General features: G+C 37.5%; 1 protein-coding gene across 4 annotated transcripts in view; it reads right to left on the reverse strand.

The window, feature by feature from the left end:
- LOC309795811 (disintegrin and metalloproteinase domain-containing protein 32-like) overlaps positions 1 to 18,067 on the reverse strand; it is a 184,154-nt gene that overhangs the window by 36,142 nt on the left and 129,945 nt on the right. For all 4 annotated transcript variants that reach the window (XR_014292368.1, XR_014292369.1, XR_014292370.1 and 1 more), the window contains 3 exons: positions 9,320 to 9,425; positions 8,776 to 8,956; positions 4,431 to 4,514 (listed from right to left, as the gene is read on the reverse strand). Coding sequence is in view for 1 of the 4 variants with exons in the window: in XM_082608583.1 (XP_082464709.1) it covers positions 4,431 to 4,514; positions 8,776 to 8,956; positions 9,320 to 9,425 (371 nt within the window). In the remaining 3 variants the exon portion in view is untranslated. The remainder of the gene's footprint in view (positions 1 to 4,430; positions 4,515 to 8,775; positions 8,957 to 9,319; positions 9,426 to 18,067) is intronic.

Below are 18,067 nucleotides of genomic sequence, written 5' to 3' on the forward strand. Positions count from 1 at the left end.
AATATACATTTATACATTTATATGTATACATGTATACATTTATACATTTTCAAAATATATATTTTCAAAATATACATTTTGAAACATATATTTCAAAATATATGAAATATACAAACAGCTCATAAAACTGAATATTGAAAGTTTATAGCAATACAGTCATACAGCAGGGAAAAAAAATATCAAGTAAGCAACCTAACCTTACACCTAAAGCAACTAGAGAAAGGAGAAGAAACAAAACCCAAAGTTAGTAGAAAGAAATAAATCATAAAGATCAGAGCAGAAATAAATGAAATCAGAACAAAGAGACAACAGAAAACATCTATGAAACTAAAAGCTGGTTCTTTGAAAAGATAAACAAAATTGATAAACCTTTAGCCAGACTCATCAAGGAAAAGTAAAAAAAAAAGGAGAGGTCTCAAATCAATAAAATTAGAAAAGAAAAAGAAGTTACAACTGACACCACAGAAATACAAAGGATCATAAGAGACTATACAGGCCAATAAAATGGAAAACCTAGAAGAAATGGACAAGACTGTACCAGGAAGAAATAGAAAATATGAACAGACCAATCACAAGTTCTAAAATTGAAACTGTAAGTAAAAAACTCCCAACAAATAGAAGTCCAGGACCAGATGGCTTCACAGGCAAATTCTACCAAACATTTAGAGATGAGTCAACCCCTATTCTCTGAAACTCTTCCAGAAAACTGCAGAGGAAGGAAGACTCCCAAACTCATTCTGTGAGGGCACCATCACCCCAATACCAAAACCAGACAAAGATATCACATAAAAAGAAAATTACAGGCCAATATCACTGATGAACATGGATGCAAAAATCCTCAATAAAATACTAGTAAATCGAATCCAACAAAACATTCAAAGAATCATATACCATGATCAAGTGGGATATATCCCAGGGATGCAAGGATTTTTCAGTATCCACAAATCAATCAGTGTGATACACCACATTAGCAAATTGAAGAATAGAAACTATATGATCATCTCAATAGATCCAGAAAAAGCCTCTGACAAAATTCAACACCCATTTATGATAAAAACTCTTCAGGATGTGGGCATAGAGGGAAAATACCTGAACATAATAAAGGCAATATATGACAAGCCCACAGCTAACATCATACTCAACGGTGAAAAGTTGAAAGCATTTCCTCTAAGATCAGGAATAAGACAAGGATGTCCACTCTCACCACTATTATTCAACATAGTTTTGGAAGTCCTAACCATAGCAATCAGAGAAGAAAATGAAATAAAAGGAATACAAATTGGAAGAGAAGAAGTAAAACTGTCATTATTTGCAGATGATATGGTACCATACATAGAAAATCCTAAAGGTGCTACCCGAAAACTACTAGAGTTCATCAATGAATTCAGTAAAGCTGAAGGATATAAAATTAATACATAGAAATCTGTTGTATTTATATACACTAACAACAAAAGACCAGAAAGAGAAAATAAGCAAACAATTCCATTAACCATCACATCAAAAAGATTAAAATACCTGGGAGTAAACCTACCTAAGGAGGCAAAAGACCTGTACTCCGAAAACTGTAAGATGCTGATGCACGATATCGAATATGACACAAACAGATGGAAAGATATACCATGTTCTTTGATTGTCAAAATGACTACACTACCCAAGGCGATCTACAGACTCAATGCAATCCCTATCAAAATACCAATGGCATGTTTTGCAGACCTAGAACAACAAAAAGAATCTTAAAATCTGTATGGAAACACAAAGACCCTAGAGAGCCAAAGCAACCTTGAAAAAGAAAAACAAAGCTGGAGGAATCAGGCTCCCTGACTTCAGACTATACTATAAAGCTACAGTCATCAAAACAGTACGGTACTGGCACAAAGACAGAATTATAGATCAATGGAACAGGACAGAAAGCCCAGAAATAAACCCATGCACCTATGGTCAATTAATTTGTGACAAAGGAGGCAAGACTATACAATAGAGGAAAAACAGTCGCTTCAATAAATGGTGCTGTGAAAACTGGACAGCTACATGTAAAAAAATGAAATTAGAACATTCTTTAAAACCATACACAAAAATAAGCTCAAAATGGATTAGACCTAAATGTGAGAGAGGACACTGTAAAACTCTTAAAAGAAAACATATGTGGAACACTCTCTGACATAAATCAAAGCAATATCTTTTTCAATCTGCCTCCCAGAGTAATGGAAATAAAAACAAAAATAAACAAATGGGACCTAATTAAGCTCAAAAGCTTTTGCACAGCAAAGGACACCATAAACAAAACAAAAAGGCAACCCATAGAATGGGAGCAAATATTTGCCAATGATGTGACCAACAGGGGATTAGTCTCCAAAATTTACAAACAGCTCGTGCGACTTAATATCATCAAAAGAAAACAACCCAATCAAAACATGGGCAGAAAACCTAAATAGACATTTCTCCAAAGACAACATACAGATGGCCAAGAGGCACATGAAAAGAAGTTCAACATCGCTAATTATTAGAGAAATGCAAATCAAAACTACAAAGAGACATTACCTCAAACCAGGCAAAACAGCTATGATCAAAAAAATTCATAAATAATAAATGCTGCAGAGGGTGTGGAGAGAAGGGAACCCTCCTACACTGTTGGTGTCAATGTAAATTGGTGCAGCCACTATGGAGAACAGTATGGAGGTTCCTTAAAAAACTAAAAATAGAGCTACCATACAATCCTGCAATCTCACTCCTGGACATGTATCTGGAGAAAAACATGGTCCAAAAGGATACATGCACCCCAGTGTTCACTGCAGCACTATTTACAATAGCCAAGACATGGAAGCAATCTAAATGTCCATCAAAAGAGGAGTAGATAAAGAAGATGTGGTACATATATACAATGGAATATTACTCAGCCATTAAAAGGAATGAAATAATGCCATTTGCAGCAACATGGATGGACCTAGAGACTGTCATGCTGAGTGAAGTAAGTCAGACAGAGAAAGAGAAATATGATATTGCTTATATGCAGAATCTAAAAAGAAACGATACAAATAAACTTATTTATAAAACAGAAACACTCACAGACTTAAAAGATGAACTTATGGTTACTGGTGGGGAAGGGTGGGGGGGAAGGGATAGTTAGGCAGTTGGGGATTGACATGTACACACTGCTATATTTAAAATGGATAACCAACAAGGACCTACTGTATAGCACAGGGAACTCTGCTCAATATTATGTAACGACCTAAATGGGAAAATAATTTGAAAAAGAATAGATACATGTATATGTGTGACTGAATCACTTTGCTGTACATCTGAAACTAACACAACAGTGTTAATCAACTATATAAAATTAAAAGTTTTAAAAAGAAAGAAAAAATACATGCAGCCCAATATTCACTGCAGCAATATTTACAATAGCAAAGACATGGAAGCAACCTAAATGTCCATCAACAGCGGAGTAGATAAAGAAGATGTGGTACACATATACAATGGAATATTCCTCAGCCATAATAAAGAATGAAATAATGCCATTTGCAGCAACATGGGTGGACCTAGGGATTATCATACTAAGTGAAGCAAGTCAGAGAGAGAAAGACAAATATCATATGATATTGCCTATGTGTGGAATCTGAAAAATGGTACAAATGAACTTATTTACAAAACAGAAAGAGTCACAGATGTAGAAAACAAACTTATGGTTACCAAAGGCAAAAGGGGGTGGGGGAGGGATAAATTAAGTGTTTGGGATTAACATATACACACTACTGTATATAAAATAGATAACTAATAAGGACCTACTGTATAGCACAGGGAACTCTACTCACTATTCTATAATAACCTATATGGGAAAAAAATCTAAAAAATAACAGATATATGTATATGTATAATTGATCCACTTTGCTGTACACCTGAAACTAACACGACATTGTAAATCAACTATACTCCAATTTTAAAAAAAAAGAAAAAAAGAAAATAGGTGTGTTCTACTGTCACTTGAGATCGACAATCCAACCTTCTATCCACTGCACTTTTTACTTTTTTGGTATGGGAAATAAATTGGCCTCATTGAGAAAAAAAAAAAATCTATTACAAAATGAGGGATAAAACCAATAGTTTTCCCTCACCCTATATATTCATAGACACACAAACTTTAGCTTAATTATCTTCCCGTAATGAACAGGATAATGTATTTATTGGAATATTTAATACCTCTGAAAAGTGCCCAACTGTAATAATAAATTTGCTAGAGTCATCAGTAATTTAATTCTGTACAATGTCCTCTAAAACATATGGCTACAAATTTAGTAACCCAATTCAGCCCCACATTTTAAGTAGATACAACATGTCCTAGCACACAGTAGGAACCCAATAAACATTGAATAAATTAACGAATGATGCTGAAAAGAGAGGTGATTTGGGACAACACGAATCATGTGCTTACTTACTCCATGTCCATTGCACTTTAGTGAACAACTATATGATCTGTCTGCAAGTATCCTTGATTCTACACATTCACGATTTACACAAATCTAAAGAAAAACACATACAAAAATTTTTTTCTGAGTTAGAGGAGTCCAGTTATTGTAACATTACCATCAGTAATTTTCTAACATAAGACCACAGCCATTCAATGCAGTAATTTCCATTAAGTACTGCTTTTGCTGTAACCCACAAATTTTTATATGTTGTATTTTCATTTAATTAAAAATATTTTTCAATTTCTCTTGAGATTTCTCCTTTGGCATAAGTGTTATTTAGAAATGTGCGGTGTAAGCTACAAATATTTGGGGATTTTTCCAATAAGTCTTATGTAAACTATGGACTTTGGGTGAGGATGATGTAATAGTGTAGGATTGTGGATAGTGTAGGTGTCTGCACTTCTGTGGGGTAAGTGGTTATGGGAACTCCCTGTACTTTCTGCAACTTTTGATGTGAACCTAAAACTTCCCTAAAAAATAAAGTCTATTTTTTAAAATAAATTTTAAAGAAATGGTTCAGGCTTTTGGTATTCGGTTCCCCATTTAAGGAGTCTGGAAGTTGACACTCCATCCTAACAACAAGTAAAAAGTTGAACAGACTGAAGAAGCAACAACTCTTTTAGGATCCATAAAAGAAGTGATTTGGGGGCAAACCACTGCCCCCAAGTTGGACAGACAGACAAGCGAACACAGGGAGTCACAGCTTACCAGAGAAAAGATTCACAAGCGGAAACCTCCTCAGGTACCCATGCCAGCATCGGAAAGCCTGAACTGTAATTGATGTATTGCTGGAGGCTCAATACAGACATCCCTGAGAGTTAGGAACTCCAGGAGAGGGTTTTGTGAGATGTACATCCAGGAGCTCAGCCAGGTTCTCACAGTAAATATTAGAGAAAAAAATTTCTTGTATTCTGGCAGGAGGAGGGGAAAAGGAACCATTTTGAAGTAGCCAGAGCACACTGTTCTTAACAAGGCTTGCCCTCAGGAGAAGCTAGTTAACTAGAGCCTAATCTGGTGATGTTTTATCAGAGCCTAACTGATCTGGGGGAAGGGAAATACCCAATTTCAGTCAGCTTTAACCTTCCATGTATAAGAAGAGAAATACCCAACTCCAGCCCACTCCAGCCATCCTGTCCCATCTAAGGGAGGAGAAAAAATGTGAGAAACACTTGTGAAGTTCACAGTCCAGAGGCACAGGTTCACTGAAAGACTCAGACCTGTTCATGGGACTAAAGAACACTTCCCCTTCCCACAACACCTCACCACCACATTTCTAAAGGTCTATTTACAGCAGTTCTTTTATCTGGTTCATCATGTCCAGCTCTCAAGAAAACAGATAAGGTTATACTAAAAGCTAAAAAACGCAATTGGAAAAACGGAGAAAGTATCAGATCCATACACGTCAGGGATACTGAAATTATCAGACCAAGAGTTTATTTTTATTTTTATTTTTTTATTATTATTATTTTTTTTTTTTGCTGTACGCGGGCCTCTCACTGTTGTGGCCTTTCCCGTTGCGGAGCACAGGCTCCGGACGCACAGGCTCAGCGGCCATGGCTCACGGGCCCAGCCGCTCCGCGGCATATGGGATCCTCCCAGACCGGGGCACGAACCCGTATCCCCTGCATCGGCAGGCGGACTCTCAACCACTGCGCCACCAGGGAGGCCCAGACCAAGAGTTTAAACAACTATGATTAATATGCTAAGGGCTCTAATAGATGAAGTAGACATTATGCAAGAACAGATGGGAGATGGAAGCAGAGAGACAGCAATCCTAAGAAAAAAATGAAAATAAATGCTGGGATGAAAAAAAAACCACTGTAACAAAAATGAATAAATGCCTTTAATGGGCTTATTAGTACACTGGAAATAGCTGAGGGAAGAATCTCTGAGCTAGAGGATATATCAATAGAATCCTTGAAAATGAAAAAGCAAAAAGAACAAAGACAAAAAAATAACACAGAATATCCAAGGACTGTGGGACAACTATAAAAGGTATAACATATATGTAATGGAAATGCCAGAAGAAAAAGAAAAAGGAACAGAAGAAATATTTGAAACAATAATGACTAAGGATTTCCCCAAAATTAATGTCAGACACCAAACCACAGTTCCAGGAATCTCAGAAAACAATAAGCAGGATAAATGCCAAATAAACTAACTAACTAACAAACCCCTACACTTAGGCATATTGTGTTCAAACAGAAAATCAAAGAATAAATCCTGAAAAAAGCAAAAATTTTTTTAAAAACCGTACCTATAGAGGAACAAAGATAAGAATTACATCTGACTTCTCCGCAGAAACCAGGCAGTCAGAAGAGTGGAGTAAAATATTTAAAGTATTGACAGAAAAAAATCCCCAACCTAGAATTCTATATACCACAAAATTATCCTTCAAAAGTGAAAGAGAGATAAAGACTTTTTCAGACACACAAAAATGGAGGAAATTTTTCACTAAGAAAGCTGTCTTGCAAGACATGTTAAAAGAAGTTCTTAAGAGAGAAGGAAAATAATATAGGTCAGAAACTAATAGGATGTACAATAGCTTTACGTAAACTATTTTCTTTGTGTGATAAGCAAGTGTCAATGTAGGTTGATCAATTGTAACAACTGTACCACAATGGTGGGCGATGTTAGTAACGGGGAAGACATGCCTGTGTGGGGCCAAGAGGGCATGTAGGAAATCCCTCTAACATCCTTTCGATTTTGTTGTGATCCTAAAATTGTTCTTTAAAAACAGTCCAGGGCTTCCCTGGTGGCGCAGTGGTTGAGAGTCCGCCTGCCGATGCAGGGGACACGGGTTCATGCCCCAGTCCGGGAAGATCCCACATGCCGCGGAGCAACTAGGCCCGTGAGCCATGGCCGCTGAGCCTGCGCGTCCGGAGCCTGTGCTCCACAACGGGAGAGGCCACAGCAGTGAGAGGCCCGCGTACCGCAAAAAAAAACAAAAAAAAAAAACAAAAAAAAACAAAAAAAAACAAAACAGTCCAAAAAAATGATTCAGGGCAGGGAAATGGGAGAAACAAATGAAACAAGACTGACATAAAAAAAATCATAATCAAAAAATCACTTTTAATTACAATAGCCTGAAATCTAACAAAACCATCCCTAAGAGCACAGTTTAAATAATATTCTGTATTACTGCACATATCTAAAGTTTATATAGAAAGAAAATTAATTCAATAATCAGGAGTTTTCACTAAATATGCACTATTATTTGAGTTCCTAAGAAAGATATTAGAAGTTTTCATTAAAATATACTATAGATATCTAACATTCTATTATGGAATGTATTAAACATCCAAATATTAATTATTTTAAGTATAAAGTATAATAATCAGAGGATTAAGGATACATTCCCAACTCCCTTATTTCTAGCAATATCAACTTCCCTAAGTTGCAGTTTTCTTAAATGAGTACAATAATACTTTTTCTAAACTATTTGAGATTTGTTTCAAGGTTAAAATGAAATAATATATGTGAAAATGATTTCCTTTCAAACATGAAATCACAACACTCTTCAGAGAAATGGCCTCACAAAACCCTTTCTAAACCCCAACACCCTAATGCGTTTAAGCCTTTAATGTGTTCAGTCTTCTCATTAGTTCTTGGCCTCCGTGGTGTGTCTAACAACTCCTTTTAGAACGTAGGGATTTTGAAGTAAATTTATTCCCTCTATGTTTTCTCCAGATTTCGTTGGTTGGTCTCATAGATAACAAATTAAAATAACAATAAATAATAATAGCCAACCTATATTTAGCTCTTACTATGTGCTGGGCATTGTGCTAAGCACTTTATACTATTAACTCATTTAATCTTTGCAATAACTCCATAGAGTAAATGTTATTATTATCCCCACTTTACATACAGTTGTGGTATCTCAGACTGGTTAGGTAACTTGAAAAATGTCAGAAACTAAGAGGTGAAGACTGATTCTTAGCAGACCCATCTAAGTTGTGCTCTTACCTACTGGGCCACAAAGAGACATATATTACTAAGTGGGATTTCTTCTTTCTTCTCCAAGAAGAAAAGTGAATCTCCATGTTATGGAATATTTAACTACAAGTACAAGTATTCCCAAGATTTCTCTCTTCCCCACTCCAGCCCCAGAACACTTGGATTTTCCTTGCTCACAACACTGAAATTCTAATGGGGATCAAACAACTCTCATTTCCCTCAGAGACCAATTGAAGCTTATTCATTTTCTCCTTAACCAAATATTTAAGTTTACAAAGCACTAGTAATTAACTGCAATATTTATTAAAGGAATTAATAAAACTAGATTTTTAAAAATAGATTTTAAGTCATTTACCCTCCCAGTATCACAAATAGAGCCATTTTTGACCATCATTGGATCTTCTCCACTCGTCGTTGTGTAGTGCATAGTTATACATACAGTATTTCGTACAAAAGCATAAATCACAGAAGCACCGTCTCGAAGGAAAGGAGTTTGAAAGGGGTAGGTGCAAATTAATCTGCCACATATAAGATTCCTGCAAACATAATAAATTATATTATTATGCATTAGGCATTTATTAGGAATGCATCAGATTGCTTTCTTTGACAAAAAAGTAAAAATAAACAATGGTTCTCCATTTATGGCAATATATCCATTTATGGAAAATGTAACACTTTAATGCTAACATTTAAAGTAAAAAGTAAAGCCATTGATACAGGCTTAATTAATAAGCCTGTAGCACAAGAAAGATGCCAAGGCTAGAGATTTTGATTTCAGATTTATTCCCATACACATGTGATACTTGAAACCACTGGAATGAATGACATATATAGAGAAAAACTAAAAACAGAATCTTACAGAACACAAGAGAAGTATCTTTAATATTTGCATAGCATACCTCCATGCACAAAATTTATATCTGTTTCCTTCTCTACCACAGTTCCCAAACCTATCAGTTTGAGACTGTATTTCTTCATAGCAGGCAAATGGAGCATTTTTTGAACCTGTCAAAGTTAGAAATATATTTGGATTAAAACTTCCTTTTCTTCCATCTTCCTCAATTTCCTCATATATTTATGTTTCTTATGCTTTTTTCTCTATTATTATCATCTATTCAAAAGTGTCCTAGTGACGTTGTAAGAAAAGAGAAGTGATTAAAGTGAAAAGTAACGCTCATGGTTATTTCTCCTTTTACTTCATTTTCAGTCCTTTCCATCACAAAAGATATTTTGAGGATAGGGGAGAGCTATAGAAGTGTAAACCTCGAGAGGGCTCTGTGAAAGACGAGAGAGAAAACTATACTTGCTCTCCTAGATTCTGAGTAGGAATTTATAAAAAGCCAGGTGTATAAAAAATTCTCATTAAAGAAACCTCGTATCTTCAGGAAGTCTGAAGTGAAGGGACCAAAATTGCCAAACTATAAATTTACCTATTTTTCCTACATTACTATATTAGCTTTTTTATCATTGTGTAAAAAATTACCAATATATTGGCACCTTGAAACAACACCCACGTCACAGTTTCTGTAAGTCAAGAGCCTGGCAAAGCACAAGCAGGTTTTCGGTTCAGGGTCTCACTAGGCTGAAATAAAGTTCTTGGCTGGGGTTACAGTCTCATTTGAGGCTGGAGTCCTCTCCAATCTCACTGGTTGTTGGAAGAATTCATGTTTTTGCACCCATTGCTCCATTGTCTTACTATCTGCCAGGAGTTGCTCTTGGCCCCTCAGGTCCTAGTCACATGGCCCTCTCACAACAATGGCAGCTTATTTCTGCCAAGCCAGCAAGAGAATCTTCTGACGTCTTCCATCTTCTAAAGGCTCACATTATTAGGTGAGGCCCCACTCGGAATGATCTCCCTTTTGATTAATTCAAAGTTGACTAATTATGGACCTTAATTACATCTTTAAAATTCCTTCATATTTACTATATAATCTAATCATAGGAATGATATTCCATCATATATTCACTGGTTCTCCCCCAACTCAGAGAGGGGATTATCCAAGAAATGTACACCAGAAGAATATTGGGGGCCATCTTAGAATTCCACCTAGCACAGTTACCTTTTCCAAAATGAACCTTGCTAAGTCTAACTGCCCATCTATAAAATATAAAAGTAGGTAATGATATCTATCTCAGTGGATTGTTATGAAACTTAATTAAGATGATGTTTATTTAGTCACTCTTTTTTTTATTAATTAATTAATTTATTTATTTTTGGTTGCGTTGGATCTTCGCTGCTGTGCATGGGCTTCCTCTAGTAGCGGCGAGCTGGGGCTACTCTTCACTGTGGTGTGCGGGCTTCTCATTGCAGTGGCTTCTCTTGTTGCAGAGCACGGGCTCTAGGCTCACAGACTCTAGAGCGCAGGCTCAGTAATTGTGGCGCATGGGCTTAGTTGCTGAACAGCATGTGGGATCTTCCCAGACCAGGGCTTGAACCTGTGCCCCCTGCATTGGCAGGCGGATTTTCAACCACTGCACCACCAGGGAAGTCCCATATTTAGTCACTCTTAATTCCCATCTAATCCTTCTCCATTTTCTTTTAAGATTAAGAAGGTTTCTCCTATTTACCAGCTCTTTCTATGATTTACATTTTCCCCACTATTTCCTTTAATTTTTTACCTTCTCCTAATTCTCTTTCCACCATTTTTAAACATTGGTCCATCAAAGGTGCTTGTATACATACCGTGAGGACAGGTAATGGTATTTCTGAGTATTCACAATGTTTATTAGCTCAGTTGTGAATCTGAGAATACAAGGTTAGGAATGCTCTTCAACCAGGCCAATTTTTACTCATTCAAATAGTGCTTCTAAAGGTACCAATGAGTCCTGTATTTAATTTCTCCCTTGAAATACCCTCTCTAATTAGTGTTAGGGACTTTCTCTCAGCTCAGTCTGGGTTTTCCAAGGTGATATGGAAACACCAAAAGGGCAACACTTTGAAAATGTGAAATCACATGTCAAATAGTTCCTTAAATCCAGTATACTGACCAAGTCTACAAAGTAAGAGAATTTGCCCTTCTATAGTCCAAATAGTGTATTTAGATTCCCTCTAACCTATTATCAAATGCTATGAGGTACCACAAAATAGTAGATGGACTTTCATAGACAGATGTGCATGGCTGGTACTAGGTCAGTAAATGTGGGTGCTGGAAAACTACTGCATGTAGTTTAGGCAAGACTCATAAATAGCACTGCAGAGTAGGGAATTTGAGGTTTTACTCCCTTGACCACTATTAGAGACGACCAGTTTACATTTCCAGTGAGATGGACTAGAAGGCCACCCCATCTCAACTGTAATAAAGGGAGCCATTGAAATGTTAGCTAAAGTTTTATCTTTCATAACCTGACATCTTTCTCACCTCATCTCACGACTAATAGGCATTTGCAACTTAACATATCCTAAAACCAAATTCTGTTTTACACCCTAGGCTCCTTTATAGGACCATTAGTCAACCAATGTTCAGGCCAAAACTTAGGAAGAATTCTTGATTTCTTTCCCCCCCCCTCACTACCTGCCTCCACCATCTAATCCAAGTATTATGGACACTGCCCCTAAATACAGCCTGAGCATGACCACTTCTCATCTTCTGCACAGCCACCACTCTAGCCTGTGCTATCATCAGTTCTCTTCTAATATGCTACCATAGCTTCTAAACGACTCCCCACTTCCACTCGCCATAGTACATTCTCCATATCGTAAGTCAGAGTGATCTTTTTAAAAAATAAAAATACATCAGCCTCTTACTTAAATATCTCTAGTGGTTTCCCATTACATTAAGAATAAAATCCAATTTTCTTGCCATGGTCCTTACTCAGCCTGGTTCACTACCTTTCAGCCACACTGCCCTTCTTTTCATCCTTGAACTCACCAAATTCATTCCTAACTCAGAACCATAACATTTGCTGCATTTCTCTGCCCAAAATGCTCTTTCCTAAGATCATCTTCTGGCTGACTTCTTCTTAATATTAACGTTTCTACTCAAATTTCATTTCCACACAGAAACCGTCTCAGAACACCCTGTCTGAACAGCCTCACCTTCATCATCAGTCTTTTTCCTATCACTCTGTTTGTTGTTGCTTTGTTTGGGGGATTTTTTTGGTTGTTATTATCATACCACTCACCAATAATGGAAATGATTATATTTATTTACTTACTTATTTACTAATTTTTTATTGTTTATGCCTGAACCCTTCACTGGAATATAACCTCCATAAGAATAGGAATCTTTTTTTTGTCTTTCCCATCACTGGGTTTCCAGTCCTAGAAGAATGCCTTACCCAATTAAGGTGATAAATAAATATTTATTGAATGAATGAAAAAAATCAACACCTTGGGGAAGATATTCCATGATCTGTCTTTCTTATGGAGTTTGACATCCAAAATCAAAACCTCCAATAGGAATTATATCTATTCTATTTGAAGCAATAGAGATTTTTAAAGATTAACATTTGAAACAAACTCCTTAGTGATCTCTCCCAAATTATGTTTCCAATGTCACCTCATTAATTTCATTAGTTTCTGTTTTGTGGCCTTTTAAATATTTTTTATTGAAAGAGGCAATATCGATTCTATATTTTTCAAATAACTTGTAGATAGAACCAATTTAAAATTTCCACAAATTCATGATAAGAAGTAAGAGTTGAAATTTTTTCCTCATGGCTCCTAAAACAGTCCTAAGAGATACTTAAGATAAATAAGCATAAACTTACTTATACAATCTGAAGCCACTCGAGCTATATAATTCTTTTCCATCTCCAATAAACTAAAGATTATTACTGTAACACCAGCTGAAATAATGGAGAAATAACTATTTTCAAAGAAGTCCAGGAAATTCATCACTAATTATGAGAATAACAAGAGACAGATTAAATGAAATATTTATTATATTGGCACTCAAGGAAGAAATGTAAGTAAAGCTTATCTATCTCTTGTTTTCATTTATGTTTACACTCCAGCTTCATTTTTCTGTCTCATTGAGGCCCATCTTTTTCCACATGGTCAAAAACATAGCTGCCCAAAACTCTGGAGCTTTATCTATGATAATTTTGAGTCCTTAGAGGGAAAACTCTCTTGTTTAACTGTCTAAAAGTCCCAGAAAAGAAACTCAGAACCTCCCCAACTCCCTTAGCATGACTTAGACATTCACCTCAAAACCCACCAACTGTAGCAAGGTTGAAGAGTACTGCAGTTAGACTGGGTCTGGTTAGGTACCCACTACTGTCCAACCAAGTATAAACAGGGGTATAAGACCAAACTATACTAATAACATATTTCCCACAGTAACCATGTGGATATTAAGCAGTTCCTAGAAAGTGGTACTAAGAGGAAAATCCTACCTGAAGCCTCTGCAGAAAAAGATGAATCTAGAAGCCTACTGTGAAATCTTGCCTCTTACCATCAATAAAACAGTTTATGATACTCTGATCTATACTAACCTCTGCCTTCTCTATATAAACTTTGGTACTCCAGAAAAACATGACTACTGGAAAGCATAAACTGTTACCATAACCTCAACTTTGGCTAACTGTGAGTTAAAAAGAGAGGAAAGATAGCACAGAAATAGGCAATTGTCCCCCAATATCCATTCCTTCTTTCTTCCATTCAGTAATAGAACTTTCTTGTTCTTAGCAGGGCACATAGACACCAAGCTAAAGAAAACATTTTTCAGACTCCCTTGCAACTAGATATGGTTATGTGACTAGGTTCTGGTCAGTGGATTATGAGTAGAAATTATATGCAAAACATTCAGTTAATGGCATTAAGTGCAAGCTGGTTACACTTTCATTTCCTTTTTTCTCCATTCCATGCGCTAGGATAAATGTTTTGTGCTGAAAAACTACCTTCTACCAGAGACACAAGGGATGACAGAGCCAAAAGAAAGACCACAGGTTCCTGAAAAATGTCATAGAGCAAAGCTGCTGAACCATCTTTGATGAATTGCCTATCTCTGGAATACTATATGAAAGAGAAAATACAGTCTATCTCTTTTGAACCATTGTATTTTTAGGTATCTGTATAATAAGTTTATTCTCTAACTAATAAAGAGGATTGCCATTATAATAAACCAAATGCTCTAGGAATGGATGTCCCATATAAGATGTATTACACCAGATGCCACGGTTCACTAGTAAAGGGAGACCAGATTGATCCAGACTGAGCTCCAAACTGAGCCACAGTGTTCAGAGGAGCAGTGGGAGCACAGGTGGTCAGCTCTACCCAATATCTGCATCTTACAGACACTTTAGAAGCAATTATTACCATTCATGAGATCAAACAAATTAAGCTCAGTTGAATGACCACTTTGAATACTTGTAGTTTCCATTACATAATTCCTGAAACTTCCTATTTATCTTGGTCTCATTTTTATGAGATTCTATCATAACACTATTTCTTTTGAGTTCTAAGACACTTCATTTTTTCCTCAGATAAATGTACAAGCACTATATTCTGAGAGCCACCGTTCCTATCTCCCTATCTCCCTTATATCTGTCATACCAATAAATGCACTACGTATAAAAAATTTTCTAGGGGCCAAAGACAGTGGGCCATCCTCTATACCAGAATTAGAAATGTGTGACAGACTTTAAGTCTAGGTGTTTGGGGCCAAATATTAATTAAATGAATTGACTCCCTGGGGATACTAACTTTCATAAAATAATTTATTAGTAATAATTTATTGGTAATTAACTGATGTCTCTTGGTAAAATTATCCTGGACATTTTATCAAGAACTAGACTAGGATACACATCTACTTCTCTTACATTTAAAAAATTCTCATTGAGGAAGAGATCAGCAAGATGGCAGAGTAAGAGATCTCGCCAGCCTTCGTTCCCTCCCCCCCCACACAAAAACAACAGTCAGCTCTCCACAAACGAAAATAGCCCTGGGAGGGGCTCAAGGGTACAATTAAGAACCTATAGCAGGCTTCCCTGTGGTGCAGTGGTTGAGAGTCCACCTACCGATGCAGGGGACATGGGTTCGTGCCCCGGTTTGGGAAGATCCCACATCTTCCCACATCTTCCGCTTCCGCGGAGCGGCTGGGCCCGTGAGCCATGGCCGCTGAGCCTGCGCGTCCGGAGCCTGTGCTCTACAACGGGAGAGGCCACAGCAGTGAGAGGCCTGCGTACCGCCAAAAAAAAAAAAAAAAAAAAGAAGCTAAAGCAACACAGCGGAGCAAAAAAGGAGTCTAACTGGACAGAAAGGACCACTGGGGAGATGACTTAGTGGACATACTTGGAGACAGCCAGGAACACAGAAGGGCGGGGACTATCAGCATCTGTCATGCAGTGGATGCCACCACCGTCCCCAGTGGCCTGCTCTCCAGAGGACACGGCAGAGTTTGCCAGGAGGGCCTCCACAACAGCCATGGACACCCCACAGCTTTCACAGTCGAGGACCCCACAGGGCTCACCACAGGAGGACCCCAGCAGCCCGCTCCACAGAGGACACTGGCAGCTTTCTCCATGAGGCTATCAGGAGCCATCTCCACCCAAATAAGAAGATGCTGCTGCACCCCACCCAGAAAGAGCTGCTACCATTCTGGCCAAAGACCAGGGCTGCCCCTCCACCCCAAACGCTGCATATGCCCCAGACCCCAGAGCCAGAGCTGCTCCGTGGGCACCCAGTCACCAATCCTGTGTGCTACCCAGAGCCTTAGACCCTGGATCCACTGTTGCTCAGAAAACACATGCTTTCCAGGCCTTGCTTCCATGGATGCTCCATGGATGCCCATGCCTGAGACAGCAGGAAAACCTTCAGGAAAAGCCTACAGGTAACATCATACAGCTAATACTGTACTTATCTAACTAAGGGTAACATTAAGTGTTCCCCATCTAAGAGAGCATCGCTAAATCACAGCAATGTTTTACTAATTTCTTACTACTTGCATTCAATATTGACCCTATACAGTGAAGTACGGAAATAGAAAGAAGTAAGTAACATACATACTGGAAAATAAACAGTAAAACATTCTTTATTCTCAGAAGACATGACTGTGTGTGTGTGTGTGTGTGTGTGTGTGCGCGTGTGTAGAAAATCCAAGAAGGTCAACAAAAAATACTAGTAGAGCTAGTGTGGCAGGTATTGTGGGTCATTATCAAGTTCCAGTGATCTCTGCGAAATATAGCGTTGTAGACAAAAAAGTATACAGTCAGTTTGCTTCTAGAAGTAAATTTCACATCATCTTTGTCAGCATTTGTACAGAAAGAAATAACTCGGAAAGCCCAGGCAACATACAAAATGTGTTGTAAATTTTTTTTCTTATGATGATTCACTCTGAGCAAGTACTCTGAATTCTTATTATAAAATATTTTGCCATTTAACAATTGTTTATCTACATCATAGTATAATTCTCTATTCTGTGATGACCAGTTAGAATAAGGTTTCTCTATATTTAGTAGGCATCATTATGACTTACTATATCAGATCACAGATAAGGGGTCAAGATACAAAAATCGATTGTATTTCTACATATTAGCAACAAACAACTGGAAAACCAATCTTCATAAAAACAACAGTTTTTACAATAGTACCAAAACCTAAAATGTAGTTAGGATTAATATAGAATAAAGATATTAAAAATATGTTCACTAGGGCTTCCCTGGTGGCGCAGTGGTTGAGAGTCCGCCTGCCGATGCAGGGGACACGGGTTCGTGCCCCGATCCCGGAAGATCCCACATGCCGCGGAGCGGCTGGGCCCGCGAGCCATGGCCGCGGAGCCTGTGTGTCCGGAGCCTGTGCTCCGCAACGGGAGAGGCCACAGCAGTGAGAGGCCCGCGTACAGCAAAAAAAAAAAAAAAAAAAAAAAAATATGTTCACTAAACTACAAAACGCTACTTAAAGAATCATGGGTTGCAAAACACAATATTGTTAAGATATTAATAATCCAGAATTCATGTATAAATCTGACACAACCTCAATCAAAATTCTAGGAGGCAATTTTTTTTTTTTTAGAAATTGGCAAACTGATGTTAAAATTTATATGGAGATGAAAAGGACTCAGAAAATCCAAAGCAGTATTGAAAAAGAATAAATGAAGTTGAGTGACTTATATTACCTAATATATAAAGGTTTACTATAAACTACAGTAATCAATAGCATAAGGATAAACAGATCGATGTAGAATAAATCTAGAAATGGAACTATATTATATTATCAGCTGATTTTAAACAGAGATAGCAAATCAATGGAATGAAAAAATAATAATCTTTACAAGAAATAATGATTTAAAAGAAAAGTTAGGTTCAAGGTGAAGACGGTGGAATAGGAGGAACTGGAACTCACCTCTCCTCACAAATACATCAAGAATACATCTACAAATGGAACAATTCACACAAAGCACCTGCTGAACACCAGCAGAGGACCTCAGACACCTAATAGAACAAGAAAAGATCCCCGCATAACCAGGTAGGATGAAAGAGAGAAAAGGAACAAAAAGAAAAGAGGAAACGGGATGGGACCTGCTCCCCTGGGAGGAGTTGAAGGAGAGGAGAGGTTCCCACAACTGGAGAAGCCCCCTCACTGGTAGGGCAATTAGCTGAGATAGAAGGGGAGCTGCGAGGGCTATCAGAGGAAAGTGCAGCAACCAGTCTGTGGCAGGCAAGACTGAGCAAGATTTACACAGATGGTCCATGCCACAGCCTGCAAG

The sequence above is a fragment of the Mesoplodon mirus genome (genome assembly GCF_964341445.2).
Source record: "Mesoplodon mirus genome assembly, chromosome: 20".
NCBI classification, from domain to species: Eukaryota; Metazoa; Chordata; class Mammalia; order Artiodactyla; family Ziphiidae; genus Mesoplodon; species Mesoplodon mirus.